Source organism: Prionailurus bengalensis, chromosome D1 (assembly GCF_016509475.1).
Source record: "Prionailurus bengalensis isolate Pbe53 chromosome D1, Fcat_Pben_1.1_paternal_pri, whole genome shotgun sequence".
Taxonomy (NCBI): Eukaryota; Metazoa; Chordata; class Mammalia; order Carnivora; family Felidae; genus Prionailurus; species Prionailurus bengalensis.
The window spans coordinates 104,568,248-104,593,729 of NC_057346.1; the positions used below are offsets into that span (position 1 = coordinate 104,568,248).

General features: G+C 43.5%; 1 protein-coding gene across 1 annotated transcript in view; it reads right to left on the reverse strand.

Moving 5' to 3' along the window:
• Nucleotides 1-23,139, reverse strand: part of PATL1 (PAT1 homolog 1, processing body mRNA decay factor) — a 32,506-nt gene extending 9,367 nt beyond the window's left edge. The window contains exons 1-14 of the mRNA XM_043581217.1: nucleotides 22,830-23,139; nucleotides 20,815-20,926; nucleotides 13,248-13,465; nucleotides 12,875-12,955; nucleotides 12,053-12,247; nucleotides 11,015-11,116; nucleotides 9,747-9,836; nucleotides 9,315-9,532; nucleotides 7,103-7,192; nucleotides 4,550-4,730; nucleotides 3,375-3,498; nucleotides 2,817-2,914; nucleotides 2,213-2,272; nucleotides 820-968 (exon numbers count right to left, since the gene is read on the reverse strand). Coding sequence (XP_043437152.1) covers nucleotides 820-968; nucleotides 2,213-2,272; nucleotides 2,817-2,914; nucleotides 3,375-3,498; nucleotides 4,550-4,730; nucleotides 7,103-7,192; nucleotides 9,315-9,532; nucleotides 9,747-9,836; nucleotides 11,015-11,116; nucleotides 12,053-12,247; nucleotides 12,875-12,955; nucleotides 13,248-13,465; nucleotides 20,815-20,926; nucleotides 22,830-22,844 — 1,733 coding nt within the window. The 5' untranslated portion in view covers nucleotides 22,845-23,139. The remainder of the gene's footprint in view (nucleotides 1-819; nucleotides 969-2,212; nucleotides 2,273-2,816; nucleotides 2,915-3,374; nucleotides 3,499-4,549; nucleotides 4,731-7,102; nucleotides 7,193-9,314; nucleotides 9,533-9,746; nucleotides 9,837-11,014; nucleotides 11,117-12,052; nucleotides 12,248-12,874; nucleotides 12,956-13,247; nucleotides 13,466-20,814; nucleotides 20,927-22,829) is intronic.
• Between the last annotated feature and the right edge of the window lie 2,343 nt (nucleotides 23,140-25,482).

The following is a 25,482-nucleotide window of genomic DNA, read 5'->3' on the forward strand; positions in this document are numbered from 1 at the left end:
CTCAACAAATTCTTGTGACATTTTTCCATGTCAATAAATATACTTCAGTTACATCGATTTGATGACTGCCTAACATTCCCAACTATGGACAAACCCACATTTATTCAACCAGTTGCTTGTCAACACAACTCCAGAAAAGGTGTGCTGAAAAGAAGGTACTTATTCTTATGTTCTGGTTTGTGTATGTCCTGGCTTAGAAGAATCATCAATTCTCTTCAATGAGCAAAGGGAAATGGAGTTATCAGGACAGAGTCCTCTTGCATTCATCAAACACACACTTAGGGTTTATAAAACAGTTACTGTTAGCAAGATCCTGGGCAGAAGAGACAGATACAGAAAAATAGATATATTAAGGAGCTTAGGCCCCACTGGAAGACTGACTGCCTTCCATAGCATGTGCGTATTCTATGGAAATCCCAAGGAAGTATAAATATAAACGTCTATACTTTTCATCTCAGTAGAAAAGATAATACACAAAGATTACAAGCATGAACATGCTAAAATAAAGCATAAAGCAAGTACAATTCGTAGGCTCATAGAAACCAAACCATGTTCCCCACTACGTCTCCAGTGCCCAGCAGACAGTGAATAGACGGGTGTTGAATATATGAATCCAGAATAAAGAGATTTTTTCCTGGCTGGGAAGGATTATGAAATGCTTTATATGACATGGCATTTGAGTCAGGCTGGAAGGATACACTCTGAGCTTCCTGAGATGGTAAGGAAGGTCAGCCAAAATACAGAAATGTGGAAAGCTCAGGTGAGCCGAGTGAGGACTCCAGCTGGCCTCATGTGTCCCTCCAAGTGTACAATTCTTACCTCTCTTGTCCAGGCAATTTCCCCCTTAAGTTGTCATACATGCAACAAATTTTGTGCTTTCTTTCATCCGCCAGGGCAGGTCGCTCTTCTTCTAGACTTAGGAGATACCGCCTTTCATAATCCTCCACATCAAGGAGTAAACTATAGGTCTGAGTGAAACACAAAGCAGGCCACAGCATGCTGGGTCAGGATCAGAGTATTAGATAAACAGTTTCACAGTTTAGGACCCCCACGTAAAGACAGAAGACTGAAAACAAATTGTAGTAAGACTGAGAGGAAAAAGGTGCTCTTTTAAATCCAGAAAAACATAGTGCAGTAACTTAAAGAATTCCTGTCTGCTGTCCCTCCTTTAGTTTTAAAAAAAAAAATTTTTTTTTTAACATTTATGTATTTTTGAGACAGAGAGAGAGAGACAGAGCATGAACGGGGGAGGGTCAGAGAGAGGGAGACACAGAATCTGAAACAGGCTCCAGGCTCTGAGCTGTCAGCAGAGATCGACGCAGGGCTCGAACTCACGGACCGTGAAATCATGACCTGAGCCGAAGTCGGCTGCTTAAACTGACTGAGCCACCCAGGCGCCCCTCTGCTGTCCCTCCGTGACCTCTAACCCAGGAGGTATCCATAGTGAATGACTGCACACTTTGCCAATGTTACAGCAGCAAGAACGGCATTCTAACATAAATGATGTTTATCACTGCTCCAAGTGATGCCCCATATTAATAAACACAGCAATCACTTTACTACTGGATACCAGGCACTGTGCTAGGCACTTTGCACGTACCCTTTCACCAAATATTCTCCACAGCCCAGTGAGAGAGAGACTATTACCAGCTCCATTTTTATAGATGAAGAAAACGAGCACAGCACAGAAAGGTTAAGCACCTTGCCTCAAGTCACAGGCTCAGCTAGAAATGGAGAAGATGTGAATTGCAGGCGGGTCATGCCATGGTGTTGCAACAGGGTGGTTTACACTTCACGACTTAATTGCCTACATGGTTCTACTTACTCTGTTCTTAGCATCCAGCCCAGTGCCCAGCACCCAGGGCGTACCCAGTAAATACATGTGGACTGACTTAATTAACTACATTGATTCACAGGTGGAACCACATAATTTTTATTCCCATTTTCTTAGAAGGTGACCTAACTAAAACACTTAGCGGTTAACTGAACAAGTGTGAACAAATCCCGGTACTTCTGATAGTAGCAGTGTTCTTTCTGTGAGGTGCAGCACACTCTTTTCTAGTGCGCTCGGGTACACAGCAGGTGTGTAAGAAGAATATATTCATTAACTGCAATCACAGGACACCACTCCCTACTTTTCACTTCTCGCGAACACACACATTTGCGAGTTCCGTGTTTGAAACTAACGACAGCAACAGATTTTAAAACTTACTTTCTCAATTATGACCAGGGTTTTTCGTCTCTTGTCCCGAACCTGTTTTTCTTTCGTCTCCTAAAAAAAGACAAGACTATTCAGTGCGAACTGTTTACCTCTGTTAAAAATAACCTCCTAAGTGTGTACATATAGTTCCATTTGTGACAATACCGTCAGAGAATCCTAACTCTTCCAAAGTTAATAATCTAAAACAACACTAACTGGACAAAGGTCACAGAACTGAATGAACTAAACCACACAAATGATTAAACTGAATTTACAGACGGGCAAAAGGTAATGGTAGGATACAGTAAAGATGAAGATAATCCCAGGAAAATCTTAAGAGCACATAGAAAATGGTAATCTTAAGAACTGCACTAGATAGCTGATGCTGTTTGCAGCCAGTTACCCAGGTTAAAGACTCCTGCCACCCCCTGTCCTGCCTGGCTGCCTTAGAGGTGAAGGTGTTAGATCTCAGCCCCTGTGCAGGAAACCAGAAAGCCAGGACATGGCAGGTAGGACGCTCCTAGTTAGACAACAACAGACTCCATTATGCATGAGTCCATTCCACAATGACCTCCAGAACAGCAGTGACGACCCGCACAATTCTGCTGACACTTACGTCATCCTCACTCCGAGATGTCACAACAGCATCGATCATCTTTCGGGGATTATTCACACTAGAGACAGTGAGCTTTCCCAGAGAGCCCTCAAACTGCACTGCAAAGACAAAACATTTCCAAAAAGGAAGTCAGCAGTGCAGGTGGGTCGCTTCCAAAGACCTTTATGTTCTCTGGTCTTTCCTCACAGCCTAACAATTTGATACAAAAACCTACATATCTAACGTGATTTCTTATTAAAATCGATCTTTTCCCATTTTGGGGTTGTTAATAATAATGACACTCTGAAGTATTTCCCTTTTATTATATAGGGATAGCAGAAATTATAACACATTTGAAAAAGTTACGGAATCTCAAGTCTTAAAGGATTTACAAGTGCATCTGCTGAACCACTCACGCCATGCTGCAGAAAAGGCTGCCCTCTGCACGTAAGGACAACAGTCCTTGATGAATGAGTTTCGAACAGCCCTATATCCAGCCATCTACACGGCTGTTTATATTTTATCGTATCAGCAGCATGTCAAATGTCTTCTAATACGGACCGAGGGATAAGGACTTACCTGGCTTATAGGCGTGCTCCAGTTTGGCCACCTGAGGGGTAATGAGCTTGGTACGCTCCTTTTTAGGGCCTTCACCTTGCACTTCTTCAGCAGCTGACAGTTTCTCCAGTTTTTCAAAGTAATTCTATCACACGAGAAGGTGATTTCAGTTGCAACACAAGCCCAGAGTTTGGCTGCTCTTTACATAATTATGCCAGCGGCAGTTAACAACCTGAACTCTTTAGGTGTATTGATCTTTAATTTTTGCTAGACCGCTAGATGTTTCCTTCTCAAAAAGTCCCAGCCTTCAGAAAAGCCAATTATCAATGGAAATATCTTTAGACCTCCAATACCTTCTTTATAAAGTTTGATTTAACTTTATTTAGTTTTTAATTTTTTGAGAAAGAGAGGGAGGGAGAAAGCAGAGGAGAGTAGTAGAGGGGGAGAGAGAGATCTTAAGCAGGCTCCAAACTCAGTGCAGAGCCCCCACGTAGGGCTTGTTCCCATGACCCTGGGATCATGAGCTGAAATCAAGAGTCAGACACTCAACCAACTGAGCTGCTCAGGCACCGCAGGCTGCCAAAATTCTTGTTTTTTACGTTTATTTATTTTTGAGAGAGAAAGGGAGGCAGAAAATCACAAGCAGGCTCTGTGCTGTCAGTGCAGAGCCCTGACATGGGGCTTAATCCCACGACCCTGGGATCATGACCTGAGCTGAAATCAAGAGCCTGACGCTTAGGGACGCCTGGGTGGCTCAGTCAGTTGTGCATCCAACTTCAGCTCAGGTCACGACCTTGCAGTTTGTGGGTTCAAGCCCCACGTCGGGCTCTCTGTTGTCAGCACAGAGCCTGCTTTGGATCCTCTGTCTCCCTCTCTCAAATTAAACATTGGAAAAAAAGAAAAAGAGTCAGATGCTTAACCAACTAAGCCATCCAGGCGTCCAGACTGTCAATATCCTTAACTGAAAGAACTATTTCAAGACATTGGGTGTGACAGCCTCTGTAAGAAATTAAAAGCATATACAGGAACCTTTTAGTGAATACTGAGAGGCTCTCCTGCTTGAAAAGAGGACAGAATATGTTTAGGTAGTTCCTAACCCCCTGAAAACTACCTCCAAAGAGAAATTTGTCAGTATTTAAGTCTACCAGACTTCCACAAGTGCCTTCGTCAGAGTGAGGGACTGGTCGGTCACTTACCTGGTAATAAAAATCATCCAGGTAGGGGTCAGTGCTCTGTAGCTGCATCATCTGGATTTTAGAGACCCAGTCTTTCTCTCGCTGCAGCATGAGGTTGGCGTAGGGGTCCTTTCGGAGATGGTCCTGATGGCTGCTGCGGTGACTTCCTCTATCTCCCGCACCGTTAAGACTCCGATGCTGACTGAGAAACAAACATAGGGCTCATTCACTCCAAGTCAGGGCATTCCTTGGGTCTCATAACAGTATGGGAACAAACCAGGCCAAGTTAAAAAAAAAAAAAAGATGCCACTTTGCTTTTGTTAAAAAGGGAGAACTGAGTCTTGCCGGAATCTGAGAAGAAAGAGCTACGCAACACACACTGAGGGAAGTAACGGAGATCGGAGTGCCTCACCATGTGCTAAGCCCTCTCACCCGTGGCCTTCTGCTTAAGCCCTACAAGAACCCTAACAAGTGGGGAGTTTTATTTTCTCCACTGAAGACAACAAACTGAGGCCAAGGAGATGTGAAACACAGGCCAACTGACTCCCAGTCTATACACTTCTTTTTTAACTTGTTGAAAATCATGAAATACTTCAAATATAGAGAAAAGCCCACAATAAACATTCACTTATCCACCACCAAGACTTAGTGGGGAAAAAAAAATTGCCCAAACTTGCATATATAGAAACCTTTTAGTGAATAGTGAGAGGCTCTCCCGGTTGAAAAGGGGACAGACTGTGCTTAGTTCTAACTAAGAAGCTCTATAGAGTTTTACGCAGGAACATTTAAGTAACATACTGTCACAACATTCACAGTTGAAGGCCCTCTTGAACCCCGTCTGGACCCTAGTTTCCAGCTTCCCTCCCTTCCCAGAGGAACCACCATCCTGACGTGGTGAGAACTCTCCCTGAAATGTTTTTAAGACTTACTGCTTGTGTGTCCATCTTTAAATATTATACAGTATTATTCTCTGTGCCTTTAAGTTTTACATAAATGGTACTGGGTAAGTTTCTTCTAATTCAACATCACCTTCTTCATATGTAACCATGTCGACAGCATACCCCAGTGTATACCAAAAAGGAGAACTGCTAGGTTGTAGTGTATCCACATTTTCAACCTTATTATTTACTACCAAATTCTCTCACAAGAGGCTGTAAAACCAACATTCTTGCCAACAACGAGTGTTGAGACATTTCAAATTTTGCTTATCTGATGATGTAAAATGGTTATCTAATTTTAATGTGTTTTCCTGATTATAAATGGGCTTGAAATCTTTTGTTTTTAACTTTCGGGTGTCTGATACGATGTTCAACAGTTCCACGTGTTACTCTGTGCTCGTCACGACAAGTGCTCTCCTTAATCCCCATCCTCTACTTCCCCCGGCCCACCTCCCCTCTGGACACCACCAGTCTGTTTTCTAGAATTCTGAGTCTGTCTCTTTTTTCCTCTGTTCGTTTGTTTTGTTTCTTAAATTCCACATATGAGCGAAATCATATCAGCTTTACTAAGGTATGACTGATACACAACTGTGCGTATTTAACGTCTATAATTTTGTACATTTGGACACGCGCGAACCCTTTCGACACCATCACCACACGTGGGGTAACAGATGTATCCGATACCCACCAGGGTTCCTGGATCTCCCACTGTTTTTTTTTGTTTGTTTGTTTTTTGTTGTTGTTGTTGTTATTTGGTGGCAAGACATTCCACATGAATGAGATCCACCCTCTTAACAAATCTCAAGCATGTAAAACCATACTGTTAACTACAGGCACTACAAGTTTCATATTTTCACACAGTCAAATGTATTGATCTTTTCCTTTAAGGTGTGCCCTTTTCATGTCTTATTTTAAGAGCCTCTATTTTTTTCCCCTGCTGAAAGTATCCTAGAGCTTCTTTGAAAGTGAGAAGGAATTACACAAACAGAACCACAAAACTGAAGGTTAAAGAAACCTCAAAGTTATGTTTACTTTTCTTATTTTCTGTATATGAATGATCATAGAGCACCAGGTCTGTGAAGTCAGGACTCTGACATGTCCTGTTTTTCTTTTAATCCTCAAAACCTACCACAGTGTCTGCTCTACAGCCAGGGCTGCCTATATAAATACACAGTTATATTTGTGAGTGAGATTAAATTACAGGCAAAAATAGAGTGACTTGGTTTTACTGAAGACTGAAGTTAAGGCTCGCCATTATGCTTCAAAGTTACCTCTGAGCTGAGATTATAAACAAAAGGTAGTTAAGAGTATGGTAAGAACTTGGTAAGGAGTATAAAATGACTAAAAAAAAAAAAAAAAAAATCAGATCTAAATTGTGTTTCTGATGGGGATGCCTGGGTGGCTTGGTTGGTTAAGCGACCAATTTTGGCTCAGGTCATGATCTCATGGTTCGTGGGTTCCACCCCATATCAGGCTCCATGCTGGACGTGGACAGCCTGCTTGGGATTCTCCCTCCCTCCCTCCCTCCCTCTGTCCCTCCTCCACTCGTTCTAAAATAAATAAACAGAAAATTAGTAGCACTGTCAAAACTACAAGCTGAGTTAAAAAACCACAAAGGAGCAGGATGAGTACTTACTTTCTGTTCTGCTGCTGCCTCTGATGCAAGAGCCGACGGTGCTGGGGATGGAGGTGAGTTGTGTCTGGTCTAAACATCGGGGCCTGAGACCTGAGAAAAAAGGGAAAGGTTTCCAATTCTACTGTTCTGATGACTTGACATTTTAGAGAATGTTGTCAGTACAGGGTAACTTCATACATGTCCACCCAAGGGAATGTTCAAGTCTATTCTCAGATCTTTCAGAAGGAAAAGACAACTGTGTTTTTACATGTCTTCTACAGAGATTAATTCTCAACTCCTAAGAAGAGGATCATAAAATTTGAGTGAATTAGCAGTAAACAGTGTAACTATTTTTCTTCTCACTCCTGTTAACAGAAGTCTCTTAAAAGATTTAATGTGCTTATTTTCGAATCTTTGGGAGAGACATTGAAAATATATGTGATTAAGGAAGACACTTGTTGGAATGAGCACTGGATATTAAACACGGGGGATGAACCACTGGAATCTACTCCTGAAATCATTATTGCACTATATGCTAACTTGGATGTAAACTAAAAAATAAATTAAATTAAAAAAATAAAATAGCCCCCTAGCACTCCACACCAAAAATAAAACAAGCAAACAAATAATTGCTGCCAAAAAAAAAAAAAAGAAAGATGGGGCGCCTGGGTGGCGCAGTCGGTTAAGCGTCCGACTTCAGCCAGGTCACGATCTCGCGGTCCGGGAGTTCGAGCCCCGCGTCAGGCTCTGGGCTGATGGCTCAGAGCCTGGAGCCTGTTTCCGATTCTGTGTCTCCCTCTCTCTCTGCCCCTCCCCCGTTCATGCTCTGTCTCTCTCTGTCCCAAAAATAAATAAACGTTGAAAAAAAAAATTAAAAAAAAAAAAAAAAAGAAAGAAAGAAAGAAAGAAAGAAAGAAAGAAAGAAAGAAAGAAAAAGAAGAAAATATATGTGTGACTATCAATTTATGTCAACTTGGCTACAGGCTATGGTACCCAGCTGTTTTCTGGTCACACACTAATCTAGATGTTGCTATGAAAGTATTTTGTAGATGTGATTAATTAAGAATTAATCAGCAGGGGGCGTCTGAGTGGCTTAGTTGGTTAAGCATCCGACTTGATTTCAGCTCCAATCACAATCTTGCAGTTCTGTGGGTCGAACCCCATGTTGGGCTCTGCACTGTCAGTGTGGAGCTGGCTTGGGTTTATCTCTTTCCTTCTCTCTCTTTCCCTACCCTGCTCACACATTCTCTCAAAATACTTAAAAACCTTAATTAAGAAAAAAGATGACCTTTGAAAATGTGGGTGGGCCTCCCCCAACCAGTTGAAGGCATTAAGAGCAAAACTGGTATTTCCCAGACAAGAAGGAATTTTGCCTCAAGACTGGGAACACAGAAGTCCTGCCTGAGTTTTTGTTTTGTAATTTTTTAATTATATTTAAATCTAAGTTAGTGAACTGCCTGAGTTTCTAACCTGCCAGCCTGTCCTACAAATTTCAGACTCAACTGCAAATTCAACTCTTATCTGAATTTCCACTCTGCTGGCCTGCTCTATGGATTTCCTTAGCCATTCCTTAAAATCTTTTCTTTATGAAGATATACACGTATATACATATATACATATATATATGTATATATATATATACACACGCGTGTGTGTGTGTGTGTGTGTATATATATATATATATATATATATATATATATACACACACACACACACACACACATACATACGCGTGTGTATATATCTTAAAGATTGTTTCTCTGAGGAATCCTGATATGATACAGTATGTAATAAAACATAATTTCCCTAGAAGCAGGAACTTGAACCCCTGTTATAAAACCAGAGCAGAAGTGAGCAACCTAGCTAGCACTCAGATTAGCATCTGTATTGTATCTCTGTTCTTTAACATACGGTAATTCTTGTTAAGCCATAAGCACTTTGTGCGTATGTCCGAGTGTTTGTAAAATGGATATAAAGTGAGACCTGAGAGAGGTTAGAAGAAATAAAAGAGGTGATTAACCAGCAAGGTGCAAATATACACAGGAAGCATGTGACTTTAGGGAAATGCTAATTTGGAAGAATGCCTGGAGGCTGTCAAACATTTCTGTGTTTGGCAAGTTGAGGATACAAGAACATCTCAAAACCCACCCCTTGCAACCATCGTGAGGCCTCTGTATTGTAACACTAAGCCTCAATGACTATGACAGGTAAACAGTGGCCTGTGTTTGCACACCTTAGGTTTTGCAGGTGAGGCCCTGGGCCGGGGGAGTGCTGCTGGGGAGGCGGTGGGGCGGGGGGTGCAGCACTAAAGAAGGCACGGAAGCCCGGCGCTGGGGGCAGCACCTGCCCCACTCGCCCTTGCAGCAACTTGGGATTCATGGCGGCAAGCGGGCTACCAACAAATCCAGGAACCCGTGCAAACTGGCTGGGAGACATCCGTCCAGGCGGCAGCTAGAAAGAGGGACAAGATCTCAGATTTAGTTCATCAGCAAGTCCTCTTGCTTTTACAAAAGTGACTACGATTTCCATCAATAACTTTATTTGAATAAAGTGTAGGGAAAATTGGGAGGCAGTAGAGACTGATTAATGGCAAAGAGGGACATCATCTAGTGAATGTCAAGAAAGTAAGAGAGCTCTTCGTGAGCTGGGCTAATCATAGCCTTACCTGTGCTCCTCCCAGAAGCTGTGCTCTCTGGAGGGGGCTGAGGACAGGAGGAACACTAGGAGGGAAAGGGTGACCCAGCAGGGAAGAGTTCTAAGGGGGAAAAAAAAAAGACAAAGTTATATGCTTTCTGCGAAACAGGTAAATCAATATAACAAAGAATTCGGTAGGAATGTTGAATAAACTTGGATATAAAAATGCTCAAACTGTATAGTCAAGCTACCCATGGAAGGAATACAAAAGAAAGCAATGCTAGAAATCAGAAAGCACGATGGGGCAGCTGGGTGGCTCAGCTGGTCAAGCATCAGACTTCAGCTCAGGTCATGATCTTGCAATACATGAGTTGGAACCCCAGGTGGGGCTCTGTGCTGACACTCAGAGCCTGGAGCCGCTTCGGATTCTGTGTCTCCCTCTCTCTCTGCCCCTCCCCCACTCATGCTCTGTCTCTCTCAAAAATAAACAAACATTAGGGGCGCCTGGGTGGCTCAGTCAGGTGAGCTTCCGACTTCAGCTCAGGTCATGATCTCACAGTTCATGGGCTCGAGCCCCGCATCAGGCTCTGTGCTGACCGCTTGCTCACAGCCTAGAGCCTGCTTCAGATTCTGTGTCTCCTCTCTCTGCCCCTCCCCCGCTCGTGCTTTTGTCTGTTTCTCAAAAATAAATAAATGTAAAAAAATTAAAATAAAAAAATAAACAAACATTAAAAATAAAAATAAAGGGGCGCCTGGTGGCTCAGTCGGTTGGGCATCCGACTTTGGCTCAGGTCATGATCTCACGGTCTGTGAGTTCGAGCCCTGCATCGGGCTCTCTGCTGACAGCTCAGAGCCTGGAGCCTGCTTTGGATTCTGTGAATTTGTGACTCTGCTTTGGACTCTGCTCCTCCCCTGCTCATGGTCTGTCTCTGTCTCCAAAAAAAAAAAAAAAAAAAAAAAAAAAAAAAAAAAAAAAAAATTTATAAAAAAAATAAAAATAAAAATAAAAATAAAAGAAATCATGAAGCACGACACTCATGTAACTTGAAAAAGGAAGTGACTTTGAAAAAGGATAGGGACTGAAATAGCAGGCCAGGCCGAGTTGGACTTTCAAAGATACAAAAAAGTTCAGGTAGGAAACAACGCGATGAACCAGGTCTATTTACCTGGGGACCGTAAGATCTAGAAATTCAAGCACGGAGATTATGAAAAGCTTGCATTATTTAGGAGCTGCCTATATATGAGTAGCGCTCAGAAACTACATGCTGCGTGCTTTCACGAGATTGTAGAATGACATACCGGGACACTGCAGAGCTGGTTTGGGGACGCCCTCTCACTGTAGGGAGCAGGATAGCGCGGTGGCATCGGGGGCCGGACATGGACAGGCTTCGGACACAGGATCTATCAGGACAAACATATACACAACTACACTCAATGAAGTCAGTTTTTCCTCCACCTACACCCCCTCCCCTCAAGTACCGGTAGACACGCGAACTTAATGCAAAGCCCTACTTCTAAGCAAATCGCTATGGCTGTGGGTTCACAGAAGAACCTTTGGTTACTTCCTCTCATAAACATCAAGCAACGTGCCACTTGCAACTGAAGAAGATTTAGCTAATTCTCCAGTTATCCCCACCCTTCCATGCTATCTGAGGGAGGTACCAGCAGATATTCTGACTTGCAAATTCTCTCCAAGAGGATATATTTTGGTAGCAGCGAGGGAGAAGGAATGATAAGAAAGCTGGAGGATTAACTAAGTCCTATTCTGAAGCCCCTGTGATATGGCCGCCATGCTCAGCTCTTTTGTGATACATTGTGACTCCACCGTTTCATAGGATACTGAGCCTAACTAGGCCATACCAACACCACCCTCCCCCCATACCTTCCAAATTGGCCTTCCTTTTCAGCTGCTGGTTTCAGGTGGAGGAAAGTCTATGGAACAGGACTGCACAGGCTCTAGGGAAAGCAGGGATATCTTAAAGGTAAAAAGGGATGTGGACAATGCTGTGTGTTCCCACTCCCCCCAGCTTTCAGTTACCTCTCTGCCAATGTTTTGGGCAGCCAGCAAAACACTCTGAAAAGGATATAGATGCTAAATGTGCTTAACTACCCTTTTTCTCCCCCACTTAATAGGCAGCAGCACCAGGAGCAGCACCAGGAAAGGGCATTAGGGAATGTGTCTCTTGTTTGAACTAACTTCTCCTCTAATTGGCTACTTCTCTTTCTACTCTAATGCCTACCCCAAACGTCCACCCTCCTCCCAGCATCGCCATTTTCCCAAATAATTTTGCCCAGATTCCCAATATCCTGGGCTGAGTGCCTGTTAATGAGAGGTACCTGTTGGCTGAAGCTGGGTACAGCCATCTGCTTAGGTGGGGTGCCTATGGGGACGGCTCTAACAGGAGGGCTCCCGATGACAGGTGACGTGGACCGCCGCGGCAAAGCACGCTCAGAAAGGTCCCGATCATCTTCTGGGCCCTGTGGGGGCCTCTGAGGCAGGGCATATTCTAATACAGACACTGTAGGCATTTCCTAATTAAGGAAATAGTTAAAAAAAAAAAAAGGAGAGAGAGAGAGAAGAGAAAATTAGCTCATAGCCAACTTAAAATGTTTTAATAATCCGTACAGATGCCAAAAACATCTTGAGAAATTATTTTTAAGTTTGATTTCTATTTCACATCCAGTAACATTCACTCTTCGGTATACAGTCAGTCCTCTGAATTTTGAGAAATGCACGGACTCATGGATCTACCACAATCACAAAGCACAGTAGTTTTGTCACCCCCAAACTTCTGTTGTATTGTCCCTTAGTTGATCCCTCCCAACACCCCCAACCACCGGCAAACACTGATCTGTTCTCCATCCCCACAGTTTTGCCTAGAAATGACTGAAGTAATCGAATCGTAAGCTAACAAATTTGAGTTCTAATGGCTCCCTTTCAACCTTTTCAAACTAAAGCACGGTAAAGTGAGCACAGCCACGGAGGCTGAGAAGCGTATGATCAACAGGGACAGCTCCGAGTGCTAGGTTGAGTAATCAGCATCATAACGGCACAGGACACACATCTGTACGTTGTTTCGGTAAGGAAAGGGTGACAACAGGAGCCAACCTGGAATCTGCGGATGCTAGGAATTTGTGTAAAGAGAAAACGCTTAATACCTGAGTTAGCAGTGGTCCTCGGATTCGCCTCAGAACTTCAGATCCATCCCAGATGCTGGAATTGAGACTCCCTGGTTGGGGCTAACAAAAAAGGAAAACACATACACAAAGTCTGGAATGGTGTGGGCTTTCTGGGCATTTAACTGCTTTTGGTGAACAAGGTCCCAAGAGAGTCTCAACTGCTTGAGGATACGAAATCACAGCGTTCCAGAATATACATTATTCCCTACCTTCGACTGCTATGATCAGGGAACTACGTTACCAATTTTTAAGGTACAGGTAAGTCTCTTGGGATGAAACAATATGGCAAAGCTCAAAACTTCACCTCAATCGCCAGTCTGCTATAGTTCTCAAATCACAGTAGCTTACTCACTTGCAGGACTGGCCTGGTCTGCACTGCCCTCATGATAGCTGGATCTTCTAGCTCATTCTCAATCACCATCTTACTGAGCCTTTCTGCCAGATTCTCCTCATGGTCACCCAGCAAGTCCATCTCATCCCTTTCTCCATTGCCCGTTTGTTCATTAACTGCCGCTGGGAGCTTCTCTTCCAGTTCAGCCAGGCGCTCATGTGCTTCCTGCCAGTCATCATCTAGAAGGAAATCGTTAGGAAGAAACACAGTTCGTCTTGGGACTAAAAAGTTTCATGAAATTCTTCTGGGAACCAAATGAACAATCCTAACTTCAGAAGACAGTACATGTCCACTTAGAGACATGAACTACGGTTTAAACTGAGAGGTACATGAGAGTGAGCTTTTCACTAAGGACAAATAACATCACACCAGCAACAAAGTTCAAGCACTTAGAGTAATAGTTGAATACGTTATCAATGGCATCCAAACTCTATCCTGAAAACGATTTCTAAACTGGTGATAGGGATGTACATGACATCCTGCTGGTTTTGACATTCTATGACGTTTTGGGCAAAAAAGGAAAGTTAAAACTCACTGCATTAGCCTATGCTTTCTTTTAGGTTATAACTGCCATCCTCTTTACAAGCTCTCAAATCCATTCATTTCGTTCAGTTAATATTCATTGAGCACCTATCAATGCGGTTAAGTACGGTTTTAGGCACATGGGACAGATCGGTGTATAAAACAAAGACCCAGCCCTCCTGCAACACTCCTTCAGGGAGGGAAGAGACAGAACAGACAATAAATGTATCGATTAAGTACATTCAACACTATATCAGAAAATGAAGTCCTGTAGGAGTGTAGAGGAAAAGCAGCAGTTTGAAAACATTAAAGAGGGTAGTCACAGGTACCTGTCATTGTGAGAGTGACGAGTGAGCAAAGATTCAAGAGTAAGGTAGTTAGCCATATGGAGAGCTGGGAGAAGAGTGTTCCAGACAGAGGGACAGTCCGTAGGAAGGACTTAAGATGACTGATGATTCTGAGAGACAGCAAGGACTGTGTCTGGATTAGAATGATCAAGGGGAAAGAGCTGAGAGGAAAAAAATGAGGCCAGATAGGCAGCAGGAGGGAGCTCCTTCTGGGCCTTTTGGGCCACTCCAGGGGGGACCCTGGAGGTTTTGATGTGGCTTGACTTTTTGAAAGAAATACTCTGGCTGCTGTACTGAGAACACATTGGGGATTTGGGGGGTGGGCGGGAAAAGGAGCGGAAATATTGGAAGCCTGGAGGCCTGCCAGGTGACTACTGCACACGTCAGGGCAAAGGTGATGGTGACTTGGACCTGGGTCCCGTCCTCTTCCATTTTAACAACGTCTCTGCTATTCCTGGACACTATACAGTCTGTGGCACTGGCACTAGGTTTTCTTCTCTTTTTATGCTGACACAGCATTATTTTTGAGTCCTGCTGCAGCACAGACACAAATTTTCAGAACCCTTCACCAGCTTCTCTATAAACTAGACCGTTTCCATCACTCGGTCTCCAATGCTCCTCAACCTCATCCCTCCATTCTGCTTCCACCGTAAAAGCTCTATTCACTATTATGCTCTTTTCAGTATTAAAATTCAGGTTATCTTTCCCCTCCTCATGGAAGCTTTCCCTAAACAATCTTTTCGTTTCAATGCTGCCTTCACCTCATCTAAACATGGAAGACTTTCAAACACAAAAAACTCACGTATTCATATATATCTTCTTACTTTAGTTTTTGTTTTTATGTCCCATAAAATTCAACAGAAAGGGTAACAGGTAATTCTTTTTATAACATTAGAAACACAGGATTCTGCAAGGGTCCTCCGTGGCAATCCTTCCACATGACTTTTCTTTACACCTCATTAAAAGAAAGAGGGAAGGGAGAACTAAAGGCACTATAACAAGAAAAAACAAAGGTGCCTGATATACAATAAGGGTATAATAAATGGTAGCCACTTAAAAAAAAAAAAAAGATTTAGTTAGATTTACTGATAATTTTCTGAGGGGCTCATGTTAAAATTATCTTTTTTCCCCCTCTGCTTACAAAGAAAATACATGTTTATTAAAAAATTTAAACATTGGGGCGCCTTGGTCATTGGGATGCCTGGATGGCTCAGTCAGTTAAGCGTCTGACTTCGGCTCAGGTCATGATGTTGCGGTCTATGAGTTCGAGCCTCGCATCGGGATCTGGGTTGACAGTTCAGAGCCTGGAGCCTGCTTCAGATTCTGTGTCTCCCCCTCTCTCTGCCCCTCCCCACTCACTCTCTGTCTCTCTCTCTCTCAAAAATGAATAAAGATCTAAAGTAAATAAATAATTGAAACATCACACAAATCTGTTACTTTATTATAGAGTTCCCCAGAACTCTACAGGTACCTTAAGTTTTTTAGATGCAAACTATAAAGTTTAACTTGTTTCTTTGTATTTTTTTATTAAAAATTTGTTTTAATGTTTATTTATTTTTGAGATAGAGACAGAGAGAGAGAGAGACAGAGCATGAGCAGGGGAGGGGCAGAGAGAGAGGGAGACACAGAATCCAAAGCAGGCTCCAAGCACTAAGCTGTCAGCACAGAGACCAACAGGGGCCCAAACTCACAAGCCATGAGATCACGACCGGGGCCAAAGGTGGATGCTTAACGGACTGAGCCACCCAGGTGCCCCTTGTTTCTTTGTATTTAAGCAATACATCCTGTACAGCTTTTCATGCACACACACATGTATATGACTACTGATAATATTAGCTCATTCTTTTTAACACCTGTATAAGATTCTATTCTATTGATATACTAATTTAATTGATTGCTTGCTGATGGAAATTTGGATTATTTGCAAATTTTCAATGTAACGATTAACACTGTAATCAGTGTTACACAGGTCTTAATATCTTAGTATATGTGCTGCTGAAGGGGGCACCACAGATCTTAACATCTTACGCAAATATTTACTAAGTAGGCAGCAAAGTCCCTTGTAAGGTCAGATTATAAACATTTAAAATTTGCTATTTTTATTACATAACAATGCATCACCTAACACTAGTGATGCAAAAAGCAAGGGAAGGGAGACTTTCAGATGTACAATTTGGTATGATCAGAACCACTGTCTAGTCTTCGAGCACTGTGGTGTATCTGAATGTACTATTTGTGGTAAAGAAAAAAATTCACTTTAGATGAAAATTATAGTATTATCAGTTACCCAGAAAAATATCCTTAAAGATGAATGTAATTAAAAATCAGTTGCGACATTAATATTTGTGTCATCTTTGCTAAGGAACAGTAAGCTGAGCAAGTTTTTAAAGGATTGTTTTTTGCAATGTTACTAACTTGGGGATGCCAAAAGATGAGGACTCTATGCAATCCTCAGTTGGGGGATTTTTTTTAACATTTATCTCCCCAGTATAAGAAGCTAATTTGTTAGCAGACAGATCCTAATGCAGAAGAATTCTAACTTGAGTTGTTTTCATTCACCACCTCTCATACTCATGTTTACTAGGATTACCAGATCCTACCAAAGACAAACAGTGTATTTGTCCTTAATAATACATTTTAAGGGGCGCCTGGGTGGCGCAGTCGGTTAAGCGTCCGACTTCAGCCAGGTCACGATCTCGCGGTCCGCGAGTTCGAGCCCCGCGTCAGGCTCTGGGCCGATGGCTCAGAGCCTGGAGCCTGTTTCCGATTCTGTGTCTCCCTCTCTCTCTGCCCCTCCCCCGTTCATGCTCTCTCTCTGTCCCAAAAATAAATAAACGTTGAAAAAAAAATTAAAAAAAAAAAAATAATACATTTTAAAAGCACTGGTTAAATAGCCATATTCTGTGAGAATGGCTTTGTTGTGAATGGACTGTCACTGTTTCAAACATGTAAATAAAGAAATCTATGCCACAGAATACTGTCATCTTTATTTTGGATCTTCCTTGCTCTTGTGAAAAGTCATGTGAAGCAATATGTCAAGAGATCACATGCCCTTACTAGAAGAGGATACCTCACTCATATCTTTTTCAAATGACCTAAAAATAAAGTTACATATATATGCCAACACTTGACCTCAATCCACAATGGTCAAAATCATAAAGGCTAGGCAAAAGAATACCAGAGAAATGAAGAAAAAAGAAGTTATCTGTTTTCTGTTAACTAATTAATCTATACCCAGATGTGGGTTACTGAATTCTGGGCTGCCGTCTGTCTCTGGAATATTTTTGAATAAAAACAAAATGAAAAGGAAATACAGGTGAGTTAATGTTAAGGCAACTTAAGTCCCTAAAGATTTTAACAGCTATCAATTAAAGGGAAGTGGAAAGAATGGGGAGCCTTTCCAAGTAGAGGCAGGAGATTCCCAAAGATTCCTCACCAACTTTAAACATAACTGGTAGTTTACACTGATTGCATTTATAGTTACTTAACCTCTCTCACACTTTGCTTCCTCATTTGTTCAAATGAACAAGGTTCTTGTGAGGATTAATAATATATATATATATATATATATATATATATATATATATATACACACAACATTTATAGTGGTGCCCAGCAGACAATAAGTACTTTGTAAGTGTCAACTTTTATTTTTAGAGGATGAGTTAAGATTACTGTGGCCATTTACTGCTTTAAGATGATGTAAATATCTTTCCATGCAGAAGACAAGCACTAGTTTCTTAAGGAAAGGTGACATCAGAGCATTTGCAGCCAGTGACTTAAAATAACTACTGTACTAACAAGTATCATTCAAGACACTCACTCCTTGAGTTAAAAACCATCAACCCATAACATGTCAGAGGTCTGACATTTTACCTCCTGGTTTAAATTCTTAAATTTTTTTTCTTAATTTTTATTTAGTTTTGAGTGAGACAGAGAGAGGGAGAGAGGGGGAGAGAGATTGATTGATTGAGACAGAACGTGAACAGGGGAGGTGCAGAGAGAAAGAGACATAGAATCCATAACAGGCTGTAGGCTCTGAGCTGTCAGTACAGAGCCCCATGCAGGGCTCGAACCACTAGCAGTGAGATCATGACCTGAGCCAAAGTTGGATGCTTAACCGACTGAGCCACCCAGGCGCCCCTCCTAGTTTAAATTCTTTATACCACCTGTACAAGTGTATTAAACAAATCACAGGTTGACTTAGCAATTTTTTAAAATAAATCTGTGTAATATTTATATCAAGATATCATAAAGAATTATGATTTTAACTTTAATACAAATATATCATACTCCTAAAGGAGAGGGCTCATATTTGGAAATCTATTTTTTTAATGTTTATTTTGAGAGACAGAGAGAGCGAGCGAGCACGCATGCATGCAAGCAGGGGAGGGGCAAAGAGAGAGAATCCCAAGCAGGCAGCTCCGTGCCATCAGCACAGAGCCTGATGGGGGAGGTTCGCACCCACAAATTGTTGGATCATGACCTGGGCCGAAGTCAACAGTCAGATGCTAAACTGACTGGGCCACCCAAGCACCCCTAGAAATCTCTTCTCCATTATAAACTTTGACGAACAAGGAAAGTCTTTCTTAATCACTTATGCCCTCAGGTACAAACTGGGCTAACCATATGCTGCTATTTCACTGCCTTTACTTTTTACTACCCGTTCTTTTACTGTGTAACCCTAGGGGCTTTTTCAACATGTGTGTGCTTTTCTTTTTTTCCATCATACAAAATACAGTTCTGCACACTCCAATGTCCTTTTAAGGAAACATTTCCCTCAACTTGTGAGGAACGGAGAAGCAGAAAAAGATTGCCCACAGCACGCTGGAAGTCAACGAGAAGAGGCAAGATTACTTCTCTTCTGTCCGGGTTCAAAACTGAGGGCTTATTACTATGCTGTTTCATCTTAATGTAACATCTGTCAGTCAATTCCATCAACTTCATTTAATAGTGACGAATTTGCTGAAAAATGGTAACAATCAGTACAATACTTTAAGAGAAAAGGAGTTCCAGAAACAAGCACACAATGCTTGTAACTTCTATTGTGTTCTATAGGTTATACACTAAAGGAACTTCCAAATACAATTTGCAATTCACATCAGTTCATTTGCAATTCTATCCTACCTCTCTTCTTCGGTGATCTCCATGGAGAGAGAACAGCATCTTTGACATTGTCCTTCTCTTGGCCGATCTCATCCCCTAAACTATGGCTATAATCCAAATGGTCTTTGGTTTCCTTCTGTAATCCGTCTTGCTTCTACCTTAGACACTTCTCTTGCTGCTCCTGATAGTGGCAGTTGTGTATCTCTACTGAATTCTGTAAGCCTCGACTAACAAGCAAACTTTGTTATTTTTGCCAGTTAATTCAACATAGTCTAAGTTTTAATCAACTCAAGCTACTTAGGTCACTGCAGAATGAGTCACCATTATCACACCTCTAAGATCTCTTATTTGTTTTTGATACTCAACATTTTAAGATTAGTCACTATTGCATAATTTCCTCTTGCTACTTAAGTTTGAACAATGTTTGTTGCATAGACAGAAATGCTGATTCCAAAGAAATCACATATAGTTACACATCCCAACAGAAACACTGTTATTGCTACTTTTCAACACCAACAGTTAAAATAAAAATATTTGCACTCTTACCTATTTATTTTTTTTTAAGTATATTTTATTAGTACACTTGTTCTAGGATCTCTAATTCTCGAACTTTATCATATAAGCTTGCTCCCTAAGTCTCCCATTTTAGTAATTGTAATTCTGAGCTATGTTACGTTTAGTTTGGCTCTTTAGTTTTTTACCCTTTTCCAGTTCCTAGATATATGTTCATATCCAGGGATGAGAAAATTTCATCTGTGCACAGCACTTTTCTAACTTATGAAGACCTCCTATCACCACAATTCTTGGAATAAAATGCTTCCTATTTTACTGAAGATACTATAAGGCAATAGCAGGGTCATGCAATATACCACTGGTTAATTGAATTTCATTGTATTTATTTTTTAAAGTTTATTTCTTTATTCTGAGAGGGAGAGCAGGCACGGGAGGGGCGGAAAGAAAGGGGGGGAAGGATAGGGAGGAGGGCGAGTGGGAGAAAGAGAGAGAGAAAAAATCCCAAGCAGGCTCCACACTGCCAGCACAGAGACTGATGCAGGGCTTGAACCCATAAAACGTGAGATCATGACCTGAGCTGAAATCAAGAGTTGGACGCCTAACTGCTGAGCCACCCAGGAGCCCCATGAATTTTAAAACATACACACTCAAGTCCAAGTTTTCTCTTAGTTAACTGGTTTTCCAAAAGTTACATGTTCCACAAATAAAAATTTCCTTCTTCTAGGATTATTTTAAATCTTCAGAAAATGCCTACTTGTCTAACCATCTGCATTCCTTTTAGCATCCAACCTACAGCTACAGGTAATGTAGCCGGAAGGCACAGGGCTCAGAGAACATCTGGTTTTATATATGAGGAAAAAAAAGAGGCCCAGGGAGTGGGGTAGATGCTTCCAGTGAGGACTGAACTATTCTGAGACCGAGAATGCAATATTTTGCCCAATTTGTGAAGGCAGTTACTCCTACTAGGATAAAGCACTTAAAAGAGAACATTTGAAAAGAGCAAGAGACCAAGATGACATTCTAAGAACACTGTCACTTACCAACTGCACCTGACCCAAACGTATCATCATTGAATTGATCAATCTCTTCATCTTCCTCTCCCAAGCCCTGAAAGGCATCTTCATCTTCGTCCAGAGGACAATCCTCTAAAGACTAAAAAAAGAGAAGAGATTAACTATTCATGAAATTCACACTCATGAGTAACAATGTGAAAAAGTCATTGAAAAAAAATGTTCATTTTATCTTCCCCATCATCAGAATAGCTTCATTATGACCTCTTGTAGAGACAGCATTTTTTCTATGCCCAATTTCCTTGACATTGGAAGATGTCAGCATCTTCTTTCAGTTTCTCTTGGCCCAAACACTCCGTTTCTCCATCAAGAATCTACTAACGGTATTTCTTCACATAACTAAGGAATTAGGCCCCCAACTTTCTTCACATCACTGGTTAGAGTAGTAATGACCGCTGAAGATGCACACTTTATTATTATTTTGCTTGAGTTTTAGAAATATTTTTCAACATTAAGTATCAGGTTTCCCATATTCACGTCAAATTTGCAACCATATTTCACTATGCCCTTTTAAGGTTTTCTGTTCATTTTCCATCCTGTTTTCTGTAGGCCCAAACTCTGGTGATCAAACAGAAAGCTAAATTTTCAACCCCAATCAAGAGAACTCTGGAAAAGCTGTGATACGGTGAGTTCAAGTTCTGGCTCCATTCGTACAAGTGGTGCAAACTTGGGCAAGTCATATTCTAGTTAACGCAGCACAGACCTCTAAAGTACCTATTGTGTCTCAGGCTCTGTGTTAGGCTCTAGGTGGTAAGAAAGGGACAACACCTCAGTGAGGATAAAATGGGGCAGAGATTTGGCAAAGACTCTGGACTGCTCCACAGTGCTAGATATTCCCACAACCACGTAGGTCCGTTCCCTTTTAAATATTCCCCCCTCCGCTACCGTTTCCAACGGACTTATTTTCCAAGTTTTCTTTTCTTTTGGCAACTCTGCCTCCTGCATCTCAGCATCTCTCTCCATGTTTACATCAAGTCAGTTCATCTTGAACCCTTCCTATTGTGTATGTGTCCCCCAATGTCCAAAGACTCAGGATCACAGCACCACCTATCAACAGGCAGGTCTGTGACATACCTTGCCAGGCTACTTCTTCGCTAGGCTGTCCCCGAAGGAAAGGTTAGGCCAAAGGGCCATTCCACCCATCTTAAGCCTCCCAAACTTACACAAAGCAGGCATACAACTGCCTCCACGTCACAAGCAACTCCCAGCTGCACGCCCTTCAAAATCACAAAGATCCACTTAGCCAAATCACTGCTTTTTTCAATTGTAGAGGCTCTCAGGGATCACCTAGAGCAGCCCTTTCAGTCTACAAATCTAGAAACTTTATGTCCAGAGACTGGGAGTTGCTCAAGGTCATACAGTGAGTTAGCGGTCGGGTTAGACTGTCGCTAACTTGACTGTCGCTACATTCCCGGGATGGTCACCAAACCCACGTCTCCCCCCACTCGCCCAGAAGGAACTTCTGCTGGACACGCCCCCTCCCAACTCGGGGAGCCCTCTTTGGTAAACAGTCTTCGGCCCCAGAAAAGGGCAAGTCCGGGCACCCCCTGACCCGCTGGTTGCCAGTGCGCACGGGTATGTAACTGGAGGGGAGGTGGTTCCGGGTCCAGGGCGGGAAACGTGTTTCTAAGCTTTCCAGGGAGACTCTTCCTCAAGCCGGTGGGTGCGACGCTCTCCCCTCCGCGGCTCCTCCCGGGGTGGGGGTTGGGGAATGGTCTGGATACGGTACTTAACGGGCCCTCGCCACCCCAAAACAGAGGCCAACTCTCCCGGCGGCAACTGATAGGACAGTCCCGCCCCCTGGAGCCTGCTCACCACCCTCGGATTAAACCCGCGACCCCAGGCCCCAAGCGCTCTACTCGGTCCCGGCGGTCCCGCCGCCAGCCCCCTCCTCCTCCAGGGGCGCGGGACGGACGCGCAGGGGGTGAGAGACGAAAAGGGGCGCAGGAGGGAGGGAGGGGTTACTTCCGGTCGCAAGAGCTCACCTCGTAGCGGAACATTCTTGGGGAGGGGGGGAGGGAGCGGGGAGGGGAGTGGGGGAGGGAGGGAAGAGGCGCTGACTCGCCGGGCTCCTCCGCGCGCGGGTCCTCCACCGGCTCGCGACCCCTGGCCGCCGCCGTACGCCGGAGCGTGCGTGGGAACGTGCACAGGCGCGCCTCGGGGAGGCCGGCCGCCCCGCTCGGCGCCCGGCGCGGCGGCTGCGCGGGGACAGATTTGGCGTCCCGCTTCCTAGTCTCAGCGGCGGGAAGGAGGTCCCGTGGAGAGCGACTGCGCACGCGCCACCCGTCGGGGGCTTCCTCGCGAGCCGGGCTCGCAGCTCCGCCCCCGGCTGCTTTCCGCCCGCCCCGCGCTCAGGTCCGAGTCACGAGTTTTCCGTCACCGACGGGGCGGAGAAAACCCCTGTGATTGTCACAGGATATGGCTTTGAAGAGTCCCCGGTTTAGCCCGAGCCGGGAGAAATGGAGGTTCCCGGGCTGTTTTTCTAACGACCAGCACGATCTTCGGGGCTAGGGTGGGGCGGGCGGTCCTCGCGATATGCCCTGTGCGCGGAGCGGAGGGGGAAAAGACCGAAAAGCCCGGGTCATCGAAGGGGGCTGAATTCGTCGCTGCTTTGAGGGTCCCGTCACCCGCTGCCTCCACAGCAGGTCAGGGCTGTGATTTATGAGTCTCGAGGTGATGACGGCGGCCGGTTTTTAAAAAGCGAAGGCATGTACCGGGAGGTTGAACCGGGGTGATATTTTTAGGCGCCAGGCGCCCCGGGCATGTGGAACGGGGGAGCCAGAAAGGGCAGCGGGGCCGTGGGTAGCAAGGTCACCGGGGCCGAGGAGCGCCAGCCCGGCTGCGCCGCCGAGGGACACCACCTCCTGCGCGGATCGAGCCCAAAAAGGAGTTTTGTCCAGATCATAAGCCGCGACACCCTGGTTCCCGGAGTCTGGTGGCTTGCCGCCTCTGCTGGCACCGCCCGGGCCCTGTCGGTCCGCCCGTTGACCCGTTGAGCTCGCGGAACTCTCTCGTTTCCCGTAAGGACTAAACTTGAACCGCGAAGAATTAATCCCTGTGCATTCCGCAACTCCTTTCTCCGCGTGTCTGAAAATGCAGCCTCGCCTAAGGAATGGCATACGGTCAATTAATTCCTCACTTGTTAGGGTGATTGGATTAATCAGAGCCTGAGTCCTGGACGCTTTGGGTTTGGAGACAAGAAGCTCTGGGTGGGAATTGGTGCTTTGTCACTCACTGGCTATCAGATTTAGGGCAAGTTACCTAAACATCTTTGAGCCTTAATTTCTTTGTAAAATGGGTTTAATGATACCTACCCCACTCGATAGTGGTTCAAAGGCATGATGATGTTAATGCTACTGATAATGATTGAAATCTGTCTGGCACTCTGCTAGGTGTCATATATGGATTATCTCGTTAAATCCTTCCTATGGCCAACCCCATGAGGTATTTATTATTAATTATTATTATTATTTTCTCCATCTTACAGGTGAGGAACTTGAGGATTAGAGATGTTAAATAATTTGCCCCAAATCACCCAATGGCAAGTGGCAAAGCTGGCAGCTGGGGTCTCTCTGATTCCAAAAACCCAGTGTCTGAATCACCGTGATAATTTAACAAAAGCAAATGCTTACATGGGCCAGGCCTGAACCTTAAGGAAAAGGAGCAGACGGAGGATAGGATAAGTGGGTTTCAAGCACGCACTGAACATTGCTACAACACAGTACTAGGTAACAGCAAGTCTTAACGGTGACCAAAAGGAATTGGTACTATATAGACCAGGGGTTGGAAATGACTCTCTTGGCTGAACCAGGCCAGTTATCTACTGTTGTAAGTAAAGTTTTGTTGGAATAGTCACTTTCATTTATTTACATACTGTCTTTGGTTGCTTTAGGGCAACAAAGGCGGAGATGAGTACTTACAGTGGAGACCCATTTGGCCCGCAAAGCCTGCACGGTTTACTAACTGGCTCTTTACGGAAAACGTTGGCTGATCCTTGACGATGCAGATCATGTTTTCTGATCATTATGTTAGAAATCAGACATCAAGGGGCACCGGGGTGGCTCAGCTGGTTAAGCATCTGACTCGATTTACGCGCAGGTCAGGATCTCACAGTTTCCATTTCATGAGTTCAAGCCCCCACATGGGCTCTGCGCTGACAGCGTTGAGCTTGCTTGAGATTGTCCCTCTTTCTCTGCCTCGCCCATGCCCACATTCTCTCGGTCTCTTTCAAAATAAATAAACTTGAAAAAAAAATCAGACGTTAAAAATAATACACCTCGGGGCACGTGGGTGGCTCAGTCGGTTAAACATCTGACTCTTGATTTCGGTTCAGGTCATGATCTCACAGTTCTTGAATTCGAGCCCGCATGGGGCTCTGTGCTGACAGTGCAGAGCCTGCTTAGGATCCTCGCTCTCTCTCGAAATAAATAGACTCAAAAAATTTAAAAATATACCTCTAGTTCATTCACTACTTAAGAAAATATGACAAGCAGAAAATATTTAGAACTTAATGATAAACATATAGCTTATCATGACTTTCAGGATATAGCTAAAGCAGTTTATATAAGAAAGTAGGAAAGCCTGAATATAAATGAATCGGGTAAGCTCAAAGAAAGTAGAAAAATAAGCAGTAATTAA